Source organism: Perognathus longimembris, chromosome 19 (genome assembly GCF_023159225.1).
Source record: "Perognathus longimembris pacificus isolate PPM17 chromosome 19, ASM2315922v1, whole genome shotgun sequence".
In the NCBI taxonomy this organism is placed as follows: Eukaryota; Metazoa; Chordata; class Mammalia; order Rodentia; family Heteromyidae; genus Perognathus; species Perognathus longimembris.
The window spans coordinates 35589789-35604346 of record NC_063179.1 but is presented as its reverse complement, the minus strand read 5'-3'; the positions used below and the strand labels follow the sequence as shown (position 1 = coordinate 35604346).

General features: G+C 41.1%; 1 protein-coding gene across 7 annotated transcripts in view; it reads left to right on the top strand.

Annotated features, from left to right (window-relative positions):
• Pde4d (phosphodiesterase 4D) overlaps nt 1-14558 on the top strand; it is a 1139603-nt gene that overhangs the window by 930183 nt on the left and 194862 nt on the right. For all 7 annotated transcript variants that reach the window (XM_048368311.1, XM_048368312.1, XM_048368314.1 and 4 more), the window contains one exon: nt 1931-2122. In XM_048368311.1, coding sequence (XP_048224268.1) covers nt 1931-2122 — 192 coding nt within the window. The remainder of the gene's footprint in view (nt 1-1930; nt 2123-14558) is intronic.

Genomic DNA, 14558 nt, shown 5'->3' with positions numbered 1-14558 from the left:
ATATCTTTAATACCTTATTTAAAAATTCAAGACCCCCTTTCTTTGTGCCATGTATTTAGGGTCCTATTCCCTCCAAGTGAATCAGATTCCGTGTGTGTGTGTGTGTGTGTGTGTGTGTGTGTGTGTGTGTGTGTGTGTGTGTGTTGGTACTGGGGCTTGAACTCAAGGGCTTAGGCTATTCCTTTAGCATTTTCACTCAAGGCTGGTGCCCTACTAGATAGCCACAGCTCCACTTCTAGCTTTTCGTGCTTAATTGAAGAGAAAACTCTCACAAACTTTCCTGCTCAAGCAGGCTTAGACCTCTCATCCTCAGATCTCAGCTCCAGAGTAGCTAGGTTTAGGGACATGCTCACGTTCCTGGTATACAACCATGGAAATCATGAAAATAACTTCTCCAGCATAGTCTTTCACTATGACTCAAATCTTTGAGTTATATATAATACTGATTGCTAGAAACTCCAAGAAAGAAAATAAGTTTAAAAAATTAACTGCTTAACAGGTGGATTGAATTATTTTGTGCTGACAATGGAAGCCAGGTCCTCATGAGGGCTGAACGCTCAACTCTGGATAAAAATTACAGTGGGGGAATGCTAATGTGCTAATGCTAATGCTGAGCTTGAAGTCATTAATTTATTCATTCAAAAGATTTAAAAAAAAAAAGAAGGTACCTCCTGGACTATATCTCAAGCTTCAGAACTCTTGAGAGTTGACTTTGTTTTCATGCTGGTTGATGATTAACTAAAATAGCTCGTTTGAGAAAGTTTGTCTAGATTACAAGGTTTGAGACCTTAGAAACTGTAAGTGGTTCTTTTTTGCCCTCCAACTCTGAAAGATGTGTTGTTGAGCACAGTGTTTATCTTTTATGCATTTGATCACTCCTACAAACCTTCCTATACCGGCTGTTTTCTGTTTCGCTAAAAGCATACCAGACACACACCCTACCCATGTACTACACTCTCAGCCCGAGTCAAGGTTTTGACATGACCTGTGAAATGCTAAGAATATTTCAAGTTTGCATTTTCAGAGCTCATAGTCTAGGAATGGGGAGGAGAGAAACACTTTAGTTATCTTACTTCTGTCAGAAGGGATTTTGAAGTTGTTCAGGGAGGAGAGGGGGGCATTTCCTGGAGGTAACCAGCCTTTAAGGAAAGGCCTGGTCCTCCAGGGTGAATGACAATTAGGAGTGTTGTGAAATTAGGAAGTGAAGGCCTGGAGCCCCCGGGGGTGGGTTGCTCCCTGTGAGTCTAGTGGGAAGTACTTGCTGGGAGACACAGTCCATTGCAATTGACAGCAGAGGGCTGAAACTTTCAGTCTAGACAAGAAATTTGAATTTTATCCTGAGGGAAACTGTGGGGGACTGTGGGGTTTACAATGAAGAAAGCCTCAACTGAATTTGCCTCTTAAGGAAAATCACACCTGGTGCAGACTTGAAACTGGATTGAAAAGGCTACCACGAAGGCTACTGTAATACTAGAGTTGATGGAATCTCGAATTTAATATAGAGGTATTTTGGGAGAGGAGAATCAGATAGCAGAAATCAGTGATTGGATTGTTGTACTATGGAAGGAAAGAAGCCTGTGTTTGGGAGAGTGGCACTAGTTCCATAATTGGTACTTGTTGAATTGAAGTCAAATGTTGAGTGCGTTACTATGGATCTGCTTTTTGTTTGGTTGTTCATTTACTTATTTATTGTGCCAGTACCAGGGCTTGAACTCAAGGCCTCAGCACTGAACCTTAGCTTTTTGAGCTCAAGGCTGATGTGAGCCCCACTTCTATTTCCCGATCTTCACTGATCTTCACTTTTGTGTATTTTATGATTATCATTTTTTTATTGACTTCTATCAGCTGTAAATTTTCCTCATGTTAATTTCTTAGCTCAAGTCAACACTCTGCTAAAATCTCAGCCTCATTCCTTCTGTTTCCCTTGCAGTTTTGACGTGGACAATGGCACATCTTCGGGACGGAGTCCCTTGGATCCCATGACCAGCCCAGGATCTGGGCTCATTCTCCAAGCAAACTTTGTCCACAGTCAACGCCGGGAGTCCTTCCTGTACCGATCCGACAGTGATTATGACCTCTCTCCAAAGTCTATGTCCCGGAACTCCTCCATCGCCAGTGATATGTAAGTACAAAGCTTCAAACTGAGTTTGCAAATCCCTAAGATACTAGCCTGGATAGCATTCTGGATATATCTCAGTTGATGTATGTACAGATGATAACACTGGTTTGCCAAACTGACTGAAAGATCTTTTGGAATGTTGGTCAAATTAAACTGAATTTTATCTATAAATCACTAAAAACAAGCACCAAAAACAATAGAGGGACTGGAAAGATCATTTAAGACATGGCGTAGATTGAAAAGTAATTACAAAATTAATAAGAGGGTTTGCCCATCATATACTATCATTACCTCCTTTTGTGGGGTACATTTTCTTTGTTCAGGAAACTTCTATGTAGGTCTTAAATCTCATCTGAGACCTACATCATCACCTTTGGTAACTTTTTATGTAGAATTGTTCTTTATCCTCTTCCTCTGGATTTAGACATTTGTCTGCTTATACTCATTACCTTCTAATGATAGCATCTCAAAGTTCCTCACCAGGTGCAGTCCATCCTATAGGAAGTATAGGATCCTATAGGAAGGCAGTATGGGGTCCTTGATGGTCAGGTATCGTGTCTGGTATCCTAATAGCAGAAAGTCTAAATGGGGTTCTAGAAATGGACTTGTGCCTTACTCGCTTATACAATATGATGTTAGATTTTTCCCAGTTATATTACCGATGGCCCATCTATTTCAGCCTTGAACAACTGTCCCAATGGCACTATTTCTAAGTCACCTCCCGTGTGTGTGTGTGTGTGTGTGTGTGTGTGTGTGTGTGTGTGTCTGTGTGTTCATGCATACGTGTACATGTACCAGTACTGGGACTTGATCAGGGCCTCAAACTCTTAGCATTTTTTTCACTCAAGACTAGTGCTCTACCACTTGAGCCATCTCTCTACTGGCTAAGCGGACAGAAGAGTCTCATAGAGTTTTTCAGCTCAAGCTGGTTTTGAACCTCAATCCACAGATCTCAGTCTCCTGAGTACCTGGGATTACAGGTGTGAGCCACCTGTGCTTAGCTTCAGTTACTCTTATCCCAGTTTTATAGGTTTGAAATTCAAGACATTTCTTCACTCACAATAAAAACTCTTCTAAGAAACTGGTCGGTTTTTAAAGTAGGTAGCAGATAAAGGAGAACGCCCTGTGGTATTCAGGCCGGAGAGAAAGTTTATACCGAATTGCAGGCCTGTGGCCAAAGTGATGCATAGCCCGAAGGGACCTGTGACCCCCACCTGCTCCAGCCTTATCTAAGGCAGGGGCTGGGGGGTGTGGCCAAGTGGATTAGCATGTGACCTCAGGGAAGGGGGAGGTAATTGCCTCCAGGTCTGCTGGTTACCCAGGTAACTGGGTGGAGACAACCTCCTGGGCAGACCTTACAGAAATGAGTCTCATTCTTTAGCTCCTAATCTGTGGTATCATGGAGATCTAGCATTTTGGACCAGTATAATGAAGTATGAGGAAATACCCTCAAAGTACTTACAAAGTACTACTGGAGCAACCTTAGGATGAAAAAGATTCTCTTCCAAAGGAAGAAGAAATGACAGGGCAAATATAAAATAATGTGCAAGATGTGAAGCATAGGAAAATCAGGGCTCAAGGAAGAAATGGCACTTTGCTAGGTGTAGGAAGAGGGAAAGAATATTCAAACCGAGTCTATGGGACTCAAGAGCCATTGAGGTTTGTAGCTGGGGTTCGGCCTGCTCATATTCTTGCTTTCATTGCATTGTGACCACAATTACTCTATTGTGGACTTGATTGTGCAATGAAGAGACTACAGAGAAACAGTTCACGTCAAAACTCAGAAACAAAGCAGATGAAACAGGGTGACGGTATAGCTCAAGGAAGTGGCAATGGCACAAAGATGGTCTAGATGCAAGCTTCCATGTGAGCGCATGCGGGTGCAAGAGTTGTGTGTGTGTGTGTGTGTGTGTGTGTGTGTGTGTGCTTGCTGGGACAGCTAATGAGGAAGGAGAATCAAAGAGAATGCTAGCATTTTGACTCGGAGTGAATAAATCAATGATGGTTCTAGACAGAACTAATAAAGGATTAAGAGTGGATACGGTAATGGTAGAGAGTAAGGAATAAATTCAGTTCTTCTGGGTTGAGGATTGGACAAATGAGACAACTCATTAAGCACAGAATAGAGAACTAGAAGAAATGAGAAGAACCAATTACCTTCTATAATTACTAGTTCTTTGGATGGCAACTGAATGAAAAAGCATCTTAGTCAGGAAATGGAATTAGAAACCCAGCAGGTGAATTATTGAATTGGGAATGAAGATATGAGCTATTGTGTGCTTATTTTTAGAATACTCAATAACAAAGAGGGAAAGAGAACTAAGGCTGCCTGAGGAAGAATTGAGTTTAAGGGGAAAAATGTAATTTAGGACACTTGAACTGAGCAAAAGCTCCAGAAGAGACTGAAAATTCCTGACCAAAAAAAAAGAGTTAAAGGGCTGGGAATGGATGTGGCTTAATGGTAGAGTGCTTGCCTAGCATGCATGAAGCCCTGGATGCAATTCCTCAGTACCACATAGACAGAGTCACAAATGGGGCTGTGGCTTATTTCGTAGAGTGCTAACTTTAAGCAAAAGAAGCTCAGGGACAGTGGGAAAGCCCTGAGTTCATCAAGCCCCAGGATTAGAGAGAGAGAGAGAGAGAGAGAGAGAGAGAGAGAGAGAGAGAGAGAGAGAGAGAGAGAGAGGGAGAGAGAGAGAGAGAGAGAGAGAGAGAGAGAGAGAGAGAGAACTAAAGATGGAGATGTACTCATGGATGAAATTAAGTTCATGAGACTATCCTTGAAAAACTACTGGGGAAAATAGTCTTTTCTCCTCCCTCGAACTAGTGTTTGAACTCAGTGCCTACACACTTGCTCTGCTGCCTTTCTTGGCTAGCACTGTACATGCAAGCCACATCTCCAGCCTTGCTTTTTGGTTGATTGTTTTCGAGCTGAAATCTCATGGACTTTCTTACCCAGGATGACTCTAGGTCTCAGGCTCCCGAGTAGCTAGGATGGTACCTGGATAAGATACTATTCTTTCAGAAGAACTAGGAAGCAAGTGAAAGGTGAGATACAAACCTGGAGAAAAAAAGAGTGAAATGTTTAAAGAAATAATAGCTAATTATGTCTATTTTTTCCACTCAAGGAGGTACAGCCCTTAATATCAAAGGAGAAAATGAAAGGGCAGCTTGAGAAATAGGGGGGAAAAAAGCAAAAGACCATTTGTGCAGATCAAACAACATAATAGAAAGGAGTAGAAAAATATTGAGTATCCCATAAAGTGTGACAAATAATGTTGAACGAAAGCCATCTATTCTCTTTTTTTTTTTTTTTTGGCCAGTCCTGGGCCTTGGGCTCAGGGCCTGAGCACTGTCCCTGGCTTCTTCCCACTCAAGGCTAGTACTCTGCCACTTGAGCCACAGCGCCCCTTCTGGCCATTTTCTGTATATGTGGTGCTGGGGTATCGAACCTAGGGCCTCGTGTATCAGAGGCAGGCACTCTTGCCATTAGGCTATATCCCCAGCCCCCAAGCCATCTATTCTCAAGCCATCAAAAGTGATATACTTTGGCTTAGTTAGAGGCCAGGAAAAAATTTTTCCATAGCTATTGGACTCTATTTTAATTATACCTACTGTTTTCTCAAGGTGTAGTGAATAGACTTTTGAACAATCACGCATAGATTGTTTCTTTCACAACCTCAAGTTAGTAGAGATTGATTATTCACATGCAATTTTTATAAAATCTAATAATAAATCATTTGGCCAATGCTCGTGCCTCATACCTGTAATTGTAGCTTCTCAAGAGGCTGAGATCTGAAGGTTGCAATTCAAAGCCATCCCAGGCGGCAAAGGCTGTTGACACTCCTATTTCCAATTAATGAAGAAAACAATAGAAATAGAGCTATGGCTCACGTGGTAGAGCACTAACTAGCCTTGAGTATAAGGGCTCAAGGACAATGCCCAGGCCCTGAGTTTAGCTAATTCTGCCTGCACCATTTGTTGACGAGGCTGTCTTTCTTCTGTCCTGTGTTTTTAGGACGGTTCTTGTGCCAGTGCCAAGCTGTATTTTTTTTAATAATTATTATTACTATGGCTTTGTAATAGAGTTTGAAGTTTGGTATTGATATTCCTCCAACACTGTTCTTCCTGCTAAGGATTGTGTTTGCTATTTAGGGTCTTTTTTTTTTTTTTTTTTTTTTGGTTATATGGATTGAACTCTGGGCCCTGGTGCTGTCCCTGAGCTTTTCAGCTCAAGACTAGTGCTCCACCATTTGAGCCACAGAGCCACTTCCAGTTTTCTGGTAGTTAATTGGAGACAAAAGTCTCACAGACTTTCCTGCGTGAACTGGCTCTGAACTGGGATCCTCAGATCTCAGCTTCCTGAGTAACTACTCAGGATTACAATTGTGAGCCACTGGAGCCTGGCTATTTTATTATTCCACGTGAATTTTTGGATTGCTTTCTCTATATCATTGAAGAACGTTGTTGGGACTTTTGCTTCTTTGCTCTTCATTCAGTCACTGATACCATTTTATTATTCAATAAGTAAGAGTTCTATGAATGGTAAAGTATAAATTAAGCTTGTGGGTTTTTTTCTGTCACTGAAGTAAGGAATTTAAAATACTAAGCAGTTCATATTTTGTATTTTAATATACTTTAAAAATTATTGCAAAAGAAATCCTAATGTTTTGACATTTTGAACAGACATATTCTTAAGCCACAGGCTATAAGTACAGTTTTAATGCATTGCCACAATGAGACAGTGTCAACACATGTGAGTGTCATTGGATTGTACTGTACCTTTAAAATAACAAATGGTTTAACCAGGTACTGGCTCATGCCTGTAATCCTAACTAATTAGGAGGCTGATATCAGAATATCAAGCAAGATTCAAAGCCAGCTGGGGTATGAACGTCCATGAGACATGTCTTTACTTAACCAGCAAAAAGACTTGGAAGTACAGGTATGAGTCAAGTAGTAAGGTGCTAGTCTGGACTGAAAGAAGACAAGCAAGAATGTAAGGGTCTGAGTTCAAACCCTACTATTGAAACAAAGAAAAGATTATAATTGTCAAAGTAAGACATGACAAGGGGCTATGAAAAGAGAAATATTTAAGTATTTGCTTTGGAAATTTCTTTCTTTCTTTTTTTTTTTTTTTTTTTTTGGCTAGTCCTGGGCTTTGGACTCAGGGCCTGAGCACTGTCCCTAGCTTTTTTGCTCAAGGCTAGCACTCTGCTATTCGAGCCACAGCACCACTTCTGGCCATTTTCTGTATATGTGTTGCTAGGGAATTGAACCCAGGACCTCATGTATATGAGGCGAGCACTCTTGCCACTAGGCCATATCTCCAGCCCATGGAAATTTCTTAAATCAGAGAAAAAAAGATGAATGCTGACTACCAAACATCTTAACAATTCATTATTTCTATGATAAGCTTACTGAAATGTTATTCCATCTCTAGGGGCATTTTTCCTAATATTTAGTATGCAATTTTTTTAAATGTCCTTCACATTTTCTTTTTTTTGTTTGTTTGTTTGCCAGTCCTGGGGCTTGGACTCAGGGCCTGAGCACTGTCCCTGGCTTCTTTTTGCTCAAGGCTAGCACTCTACCACTTGAGCCACAGCGCCACTTCTGGCCGTTTTCTATATATGTGGTGCTGGGGAATCAAACCCTGGGCTTCATGTATATGAGGCAGGCACTCTTGCCACTAGGCCAGATTCCCAGCCCCTCACATTTTCGATTATTAAAAAAAAGATCAATTGAGAAAAATTGTCATCTGAGCCTTTCTCAATTCTTGTATGTAGAGAAGCAGGCAACATGCAAATGAATTTTTTACATTTGTAAATATTGACTATAATTATGCTGTGTTCTCACACTTAACCTGTTCTGAAGATTAGCACCTATTTTTAAAAATTGAGGTAATATGAATAGTTTGATAAATAAAATAAAAAATGAATAATGATAATGCAATTAGCCAACATTTCTATGAGACACAGATTACTGCTTGAAAGCCAACTAGGGTAATTTTGATCAACAAATTGCTGGCCTACCTAATTTGCAATGCCTACCAAGAAACAGAATTTCTGAGTGCAGATTTTAAGTCAAATAGTTAACTAAATGTCAATAGTACCTCAAAGATAAAAGAAACCCAGTAATCTGGATCATATCTCTGTGCAACATGGTCCTAGCCAAAGGATCTGAAAGAACTCAAAATTACAAACTCTTCCTGCCCCTGGGAGTATCAAGGTCTGGTTCAAACAGTTGTGGGTATTCTGCCTGGTACCTCTCACTCTTTCTTACCTCTACCCTCTTGCATCTATTTATTAAAGAAGAATAAGGTCAGAAGTCCACTCTAATATGTTATAAAACAGAAATTTTCTGAAGCATGCATCCTGATAATGGATGGTGGATGGGAAGAGGGAAGGAAATAGTGGCAGGTAAGGAAGTTGATTTCTCTCCCTTCCTTCCTTCCTTCCTTCCTTCCTTCCTTCCTTCCTTCCTTCCTTCCTTCCTTCCTTCCTTCCTTCCTTCCTTCCTTCCTCCCTTCCTTTCTTCCTTTGTTTTCCTTCCTTCCTTCCTTCCTTCCTTCCTTCTTCCCCTTTCTTTTTTCTTTCTCTTTCTTTCTTTCTCTCTGTTTCTCTCTCTTTCTTTTTATTTCTTCCTCCCTCCCTCCCTCCCTCCCTCCCTCCCTCCCTCCCTCCCTCCCTCCCTCCCTTCCTTCCTTCCTTCCTTCCTTCGTTCCTTCCTTCCTTCCTTCCTGGTACTAGGAAAATCTGGTACTAGGCTTGAACTCAAAGCCAGGGCACTGTCACTTAGCTTTTTCAGTGAAGGCTGGCACTGTAGCAGTTGAGCCACACCTCTACTTCAGGCTTCTTGGTTAATTGGAGATAACTATTTCACAAACTTTTCTGTCCCACTTGGCTTTGAACCATGATTCTCAGGTCACATGTTCCTGAGTAGCTAGAATTACAAACATGAGCCACTGGGGCTTGGCAGATTTCATTTTTATACTGATATTGGGACTTAAAAACTCAAGGTGTCGGGCTGGGGATATGGCCTAGTGGCAAGAGTGCCTGCCTCATATACATGAGGCCCTGGGTTCAATTCCCCAGCACCACATATACAGAAAATGGCCAGAAGTGGCGCTGTGGCTCAAGTGGCAGAGTGCTAGCCTTGAGTAAAAAGAAGCAAGGGACAGTGCTCAGGCCCTGAGTCCAAGCCCCAGGACTGGCAAAAAAAAAAAAAAAAAAAGAAAGAAAGAAAAACTCAAGGTGTCAAGCTCTCAGTGTTTTTACTTGTGGCTGGCATTCTACTACTTGAGCTACGTTTGTACATCTGGCTTTTTGGTGGCTAATTGGAGGTAGGAGTATCTGAGAATTGTCTGCTCATTCTAACTTCAAACTGCAATCCTCAGGTCTCAGCTTCCTAAATAGCTAGAATTATGAACTCGAGCCAAGTGCACCTGTCAGGGAAGTTGATTTCAATAGACAGTAACTAGTACATGCCTTCCACCACATTCTAAATAAAGACATGTGTGAACTGGCTGGTATTTTAGAATGAATGTCATTATTTTACTCATTTAGGCAATATCAACAGCACCTACTACTCCATGTCAGAGTGTCACTGGAAGATACCATAGATCTATGAAATCACGACAAAAATGTTTGCAGCATATTTTTGTCTTTATTTGTTATTTTTAAAATTCTAGACAAAAAAGGAGACAGGCAGGTGATATTGAGATTCTTGTTTTCACTGACACATCAATCACTTTAAATATTTATTATACTTGTCAGTCTTTGCTGCTTAGTAAATTAATAATGGAATTTGTTTCTTGAGATAAGATTTACAAGAGAATATTACTAAATCATGCTCTCTAACCCCCTTCAACATGAAACATTTAAAGATATTCTATTACAAATAAAGAGAAAGAAAGAACCCTTGATTCGACCCCAAGGTCTGGTCAGAGAAACCAAGTTAAGAACACAAACAGTGGACTGGAATATCAGACTTCTGACACTGTGTGGTGTGATTCCAGTCAGATTTGACTAAGAAACATCCCCCAGTATCCCTCGGCTGTGTCAACTTTCTGTTATTTGTCTTGAGACTTCAGGGGTATTGCTACATCGCACAAAAATATTGCCACACTGAATACTGGATAGCTGTGACTAAACATATATAGATCCTCAGTCAGAAAGACCTGAAGAACGTTATGTTAAATGAAATGAGTCCGGCCCAGAGAAATGGGTATTATCTGAACTATAGTAGATTCAGGAAGATATCAAATAGTGTAATTCTTTAGAAAGAAAAAATCAAAGTTCAGCAAAATAAAACACCAGAAAGTGGGTACTCAAAAGGGACGGGGCAGGATCAAGGAGAAATGGGTAGGCAAATGAAGAGAAGATGCAGTGAATGCAGTCAAGAATGATCCCAAGACCAAAACTGTTGTGAACCGTCATGAAGGCCTCAGCCCGCTGGTGACTAGGACTAAGGCAGTGACAGCAATGGAGCTCTGAAACTGGTTTACGGGCACCAGGGGGCCAGTGCCTTTCACCAGCAGCAGATGTCCACAGTCCCGTTAACAGGGTCTTTATTGATTATCAGGCAGGGAAGTACGTGCAGAAAGTAAGGTAGCAGTCTCTTTGACGTTAGGGATACCAGCATGGGAAACAATCCTAGGATGACTGGCTTCCTTATCTTAGGAAGCAGAGGTAAGCAGCAAACAACCACAATTTGTATAGGCCTTTACCTAACTCCAAGGTCCAAGGAAGTTTGGATTCTGATTAACTCCCATTTAGCGTAGAATCTTGGGTCACTGTAATGCTATGAGTGATTGATCTTTCTCCGGCCACTCCCAGCTTTCTGAGAGTCATAGAATGGCATTCCAATTCTCTTTATTAGACCTCAGTGCTCAGCATTCATAGATTCCCACACAAAACCTTTTAATTCCTCACATCATTCTCAGGGAATCCAAGACTGCATGCACATCTCATTTTTCCATTTCTCAAATCCATTCCTAAAAAAAAGAAAAGAGCAGATATAAGCTGACAAAAAAATCAATTCCTAAGCACCATTTTTAGAGAACCGCAAAACTCATTACTGCCACCAATTGTGTTTGTTTGACTGGTATGTTTTCTTTTAAATATTATAAGGAGTTGTACAAAAGTTGTTACAATTTTATGTCAGGTTATGAGTCCAATGCTTCTTAGACATGTCAGCCTTTCCTTCCTTTTCCCTCTTCCCATCCCTCCCCACAAGTTACATAGTTCATTTTTTACATAGGGTACGTTCAATACAATGACTGCATTTGCTCACTTTTCCTCCCTTCATTCCTGTGCTCCCTTCATTCCTGTTCTCCGGCTGGCTGTTTTTGTTTCTTTTTCCCTTTGTGATGGTAGGCAGCATATTTGGCTGGTATGGGACATACCCCTGGCCCTTAACTTTTTTGATCAAAGCTGGTTCTCTACCATTTGATCTATCTCTATTCCTAGCATTTTAGTGGTTACTTGAACATAAGAATCTCACAAATTTTTATTCCTGGGCTGGATTTGAACTAGAATCCTCAGATCTCAGCTTCCTGAATAACTAGGATTACAGGTATAATCTACCAGTTCCCAGCTCGTCTGTCTATCATCTATCTGTCTGTCTGTCTATCTATCTATCATCTACCTATCTGTCTGTCTGTCTATCTATTTATCTGTTGTGCTGGTCGTAGGGCTTTGAACTCGGGGCCTGCGCTGCCCTGGAACTTTTGTGCTCAAGGATACCACTATATCACCCGAGCCACATCTCTATGTCCAGTATTTTTGGTAGTTAATTGGAGATCAGAGTCTCACAAGCTTTCTACCCAGGCAAGATTCAAACCACCAAACTCAGATCTCAGCCTCTTGACCATCTAGGATTCCAAGCATGAGCCACTGGCATCAGGCTTTTGCTGCTGCTGTTGTTGTTTTTGGTACTGGTCCTGGGGATTAAACTCTGGGCCTGGGTGCTGTCCTTGAGCTTTTGTGCTCAAGGCTAGTGCTCTATCACTTATGGCTTTTTGTGGTTCATTGAAGATAAGAGTCTTACAAACCTCTTTCTGCCCAAGCTGCCTTCAAACTGCGATCCGCAGCAGATCTGACCCTCCTGGGTAACGAGGATTATAGTTGTGCGCCTCTGAGGCCCAGCTATTCACTTTTAGAAAGTACTTGTACCTTAATAAGAGAACATAATCTCACAAAGAGAGTTCTCCAAAGAAACCCTTAACTGTTTTTAAACACCTCGCTCCATGGTGTGTATTCACTGTCATTTCGACAAGGATGGATGAGCTGTCTACTGGGATAGCCCCAGATTTCAGACTGGCTTTGGAAAGCGTTGGTCTCTGTTATTTAGCAAGGTGTGACCTCTTAGGAGTTCCTTAGAATCTCAGAACCTGGTTCCTTGACTTGGAGTAGAAATGGCATCTTTTAATGCAAGAAGCTTCAATGAGGACTTGATGCCAGGCACATAGTAGGCTTACATAACATGTGTTGCTCTCCTCTCTATTTGATCAAGTTCTGCCTTTTTTAATGTACAGAATGTTCTGCATGCAGACCTTTAAAATGAGTGCCCTTGCTACCCATAAATCTTCTGCCCAGAAATCCATTCTGGAGCAAAACCAAGAGTGCAAGGCCAGTGACGCTAAGAACAGGCCTGTCAAGTAATTTAAACTGTGAAAGAAGAGCCTGTTCCTAGAACACAGAGTGAGGGCGCTTGTAAAGCTGCAGGCCTGTGCACAGCCGTTTCCATCTTCCCCCGCTTCCTCCCTTCTGCGGAAGTCAGATTCAGCCCAGGAACCACAGCCACTGGCCATCATTTGTTTCAACAGCACTCCTGGAAAATCTTTGTTGTGTTAGTGTGTGGCATTTATAGCATATACGTTGAAGGGCATTTATAGCATACTTGATTGTCAAATCAAAAGACAGTATGCCTTTTTTCCTTCTGGGTTCTATCCCCTATCGTGGAAAAATGATTCTAAAATAACTATTTTTATCACTAGAACCATTTGCATATCTTGAACATTCACATATAAGTCTATTGGAACAGTCATCTGATGTTTGGTCTTCTAATTAAGTAAGAATATAGCACACTATACAGTTCACTGATTGGTTTAGCATTTATAGGAATGTTTAACTTCATGCAGATGCTTTGTATATGGACAAACATATTGTCAAATGTCATACTTTCCGAAGCCCAGAATATCAGCAGGTATTTCTTCGTTGTGCTTTGAGAGTCAGGTAATCATTTGAGAATAAGTTCATAAAAAAAAAATTGTGCCCTTGAATTTTGTCTACAGTCAGCAAGGATAGGAATAATGTGCCAGACAATGAAATATTGCTGACCAACCCTGGGTATAATTTTGAAAATTGTTACTTAGCTTTTATTTCCCAACTTTTATCAAATTCTTGGGTTGACATTTTTTTTCCTCTTTTGCTCCTCTATTTTCTAGTGTCTTTTAATTTATTTTCTTGTGTCTTTACTGGGACTTGAACTCAGAGCCTTGCATTGTTGCGTAGATCTTTTTTTTCTTTTTTTTGCTCAAAGCTGGTGCTCTACCACTTGAGCCATAACTCTACTTCTAGCTTTTTGGTGGTTAATTGGAGATAAGTCTCATAGCTGGCTTTCATTCGAGATAAGCTATAGCTGGCTTTAAACTAGAGCCTTAGTTTTAAATCTGCATTTAAACTGTTCTGTAGGAATCAGACATTGAATTTTTTTTTTTTTTTGCCAGTCCTGGGGCTTGAACTCAGGGCCTGCTAGGCACTGTCCCTGAGCTGCTTTTGCTCGAGGCTAGCACTCTTATCGCTGGAGGCATAGCACCACTTCCGGTTTTTTGTGGTTTTTTTTTTTGTTTTTTTGTTTATGGGGTACTGAGGAATTGAACCCAGGGCTTCATGCATGCTAGGCAAGCACTCTACCAGTAAGCCACATTCCCAGTCCCCAGACATTGAATTCTTAAGGGAGATTAATATAAGGTACTTGGTGAGTTTATGTTAAATCTCTTAACTAATTAGAGTCTTGATTAACTCATCTACAAAATGAGAATAATCCCACTTTCCTGGCAGAGTGGTTGTGACGGGTGGTAATGATGCATACAAAATATACCTACCTGGAGTTGGAGGTGTTACTCAATTGGTAGTGCTCCAGAACCAATGCATCAAGTACTGAGTTCATACCCCTGTCTCAGACAGGCAGAAAGAAAGAAAGAAAGAAAGAAAGAAAGAAAGAAAGAAAGGAAGGAAGGAAGGAAGGAAGGAAGGAAGGAAGGGAAGGAAGGAAGGAAGGAAGGAAGGAAGGAAGGAAGGAAGGAAGGAAGGAAGGAAGGAAGGAAGGAAGGAAGGAAGGAAGGAAGGAAGGAAGGAAGGAAGGAAGGAAAGAAAGCGAGCGAGAAAGAGAGAGAGGAAAGAAAGAGGAAGGAAGGAAGAAATAAAGAGAGAGA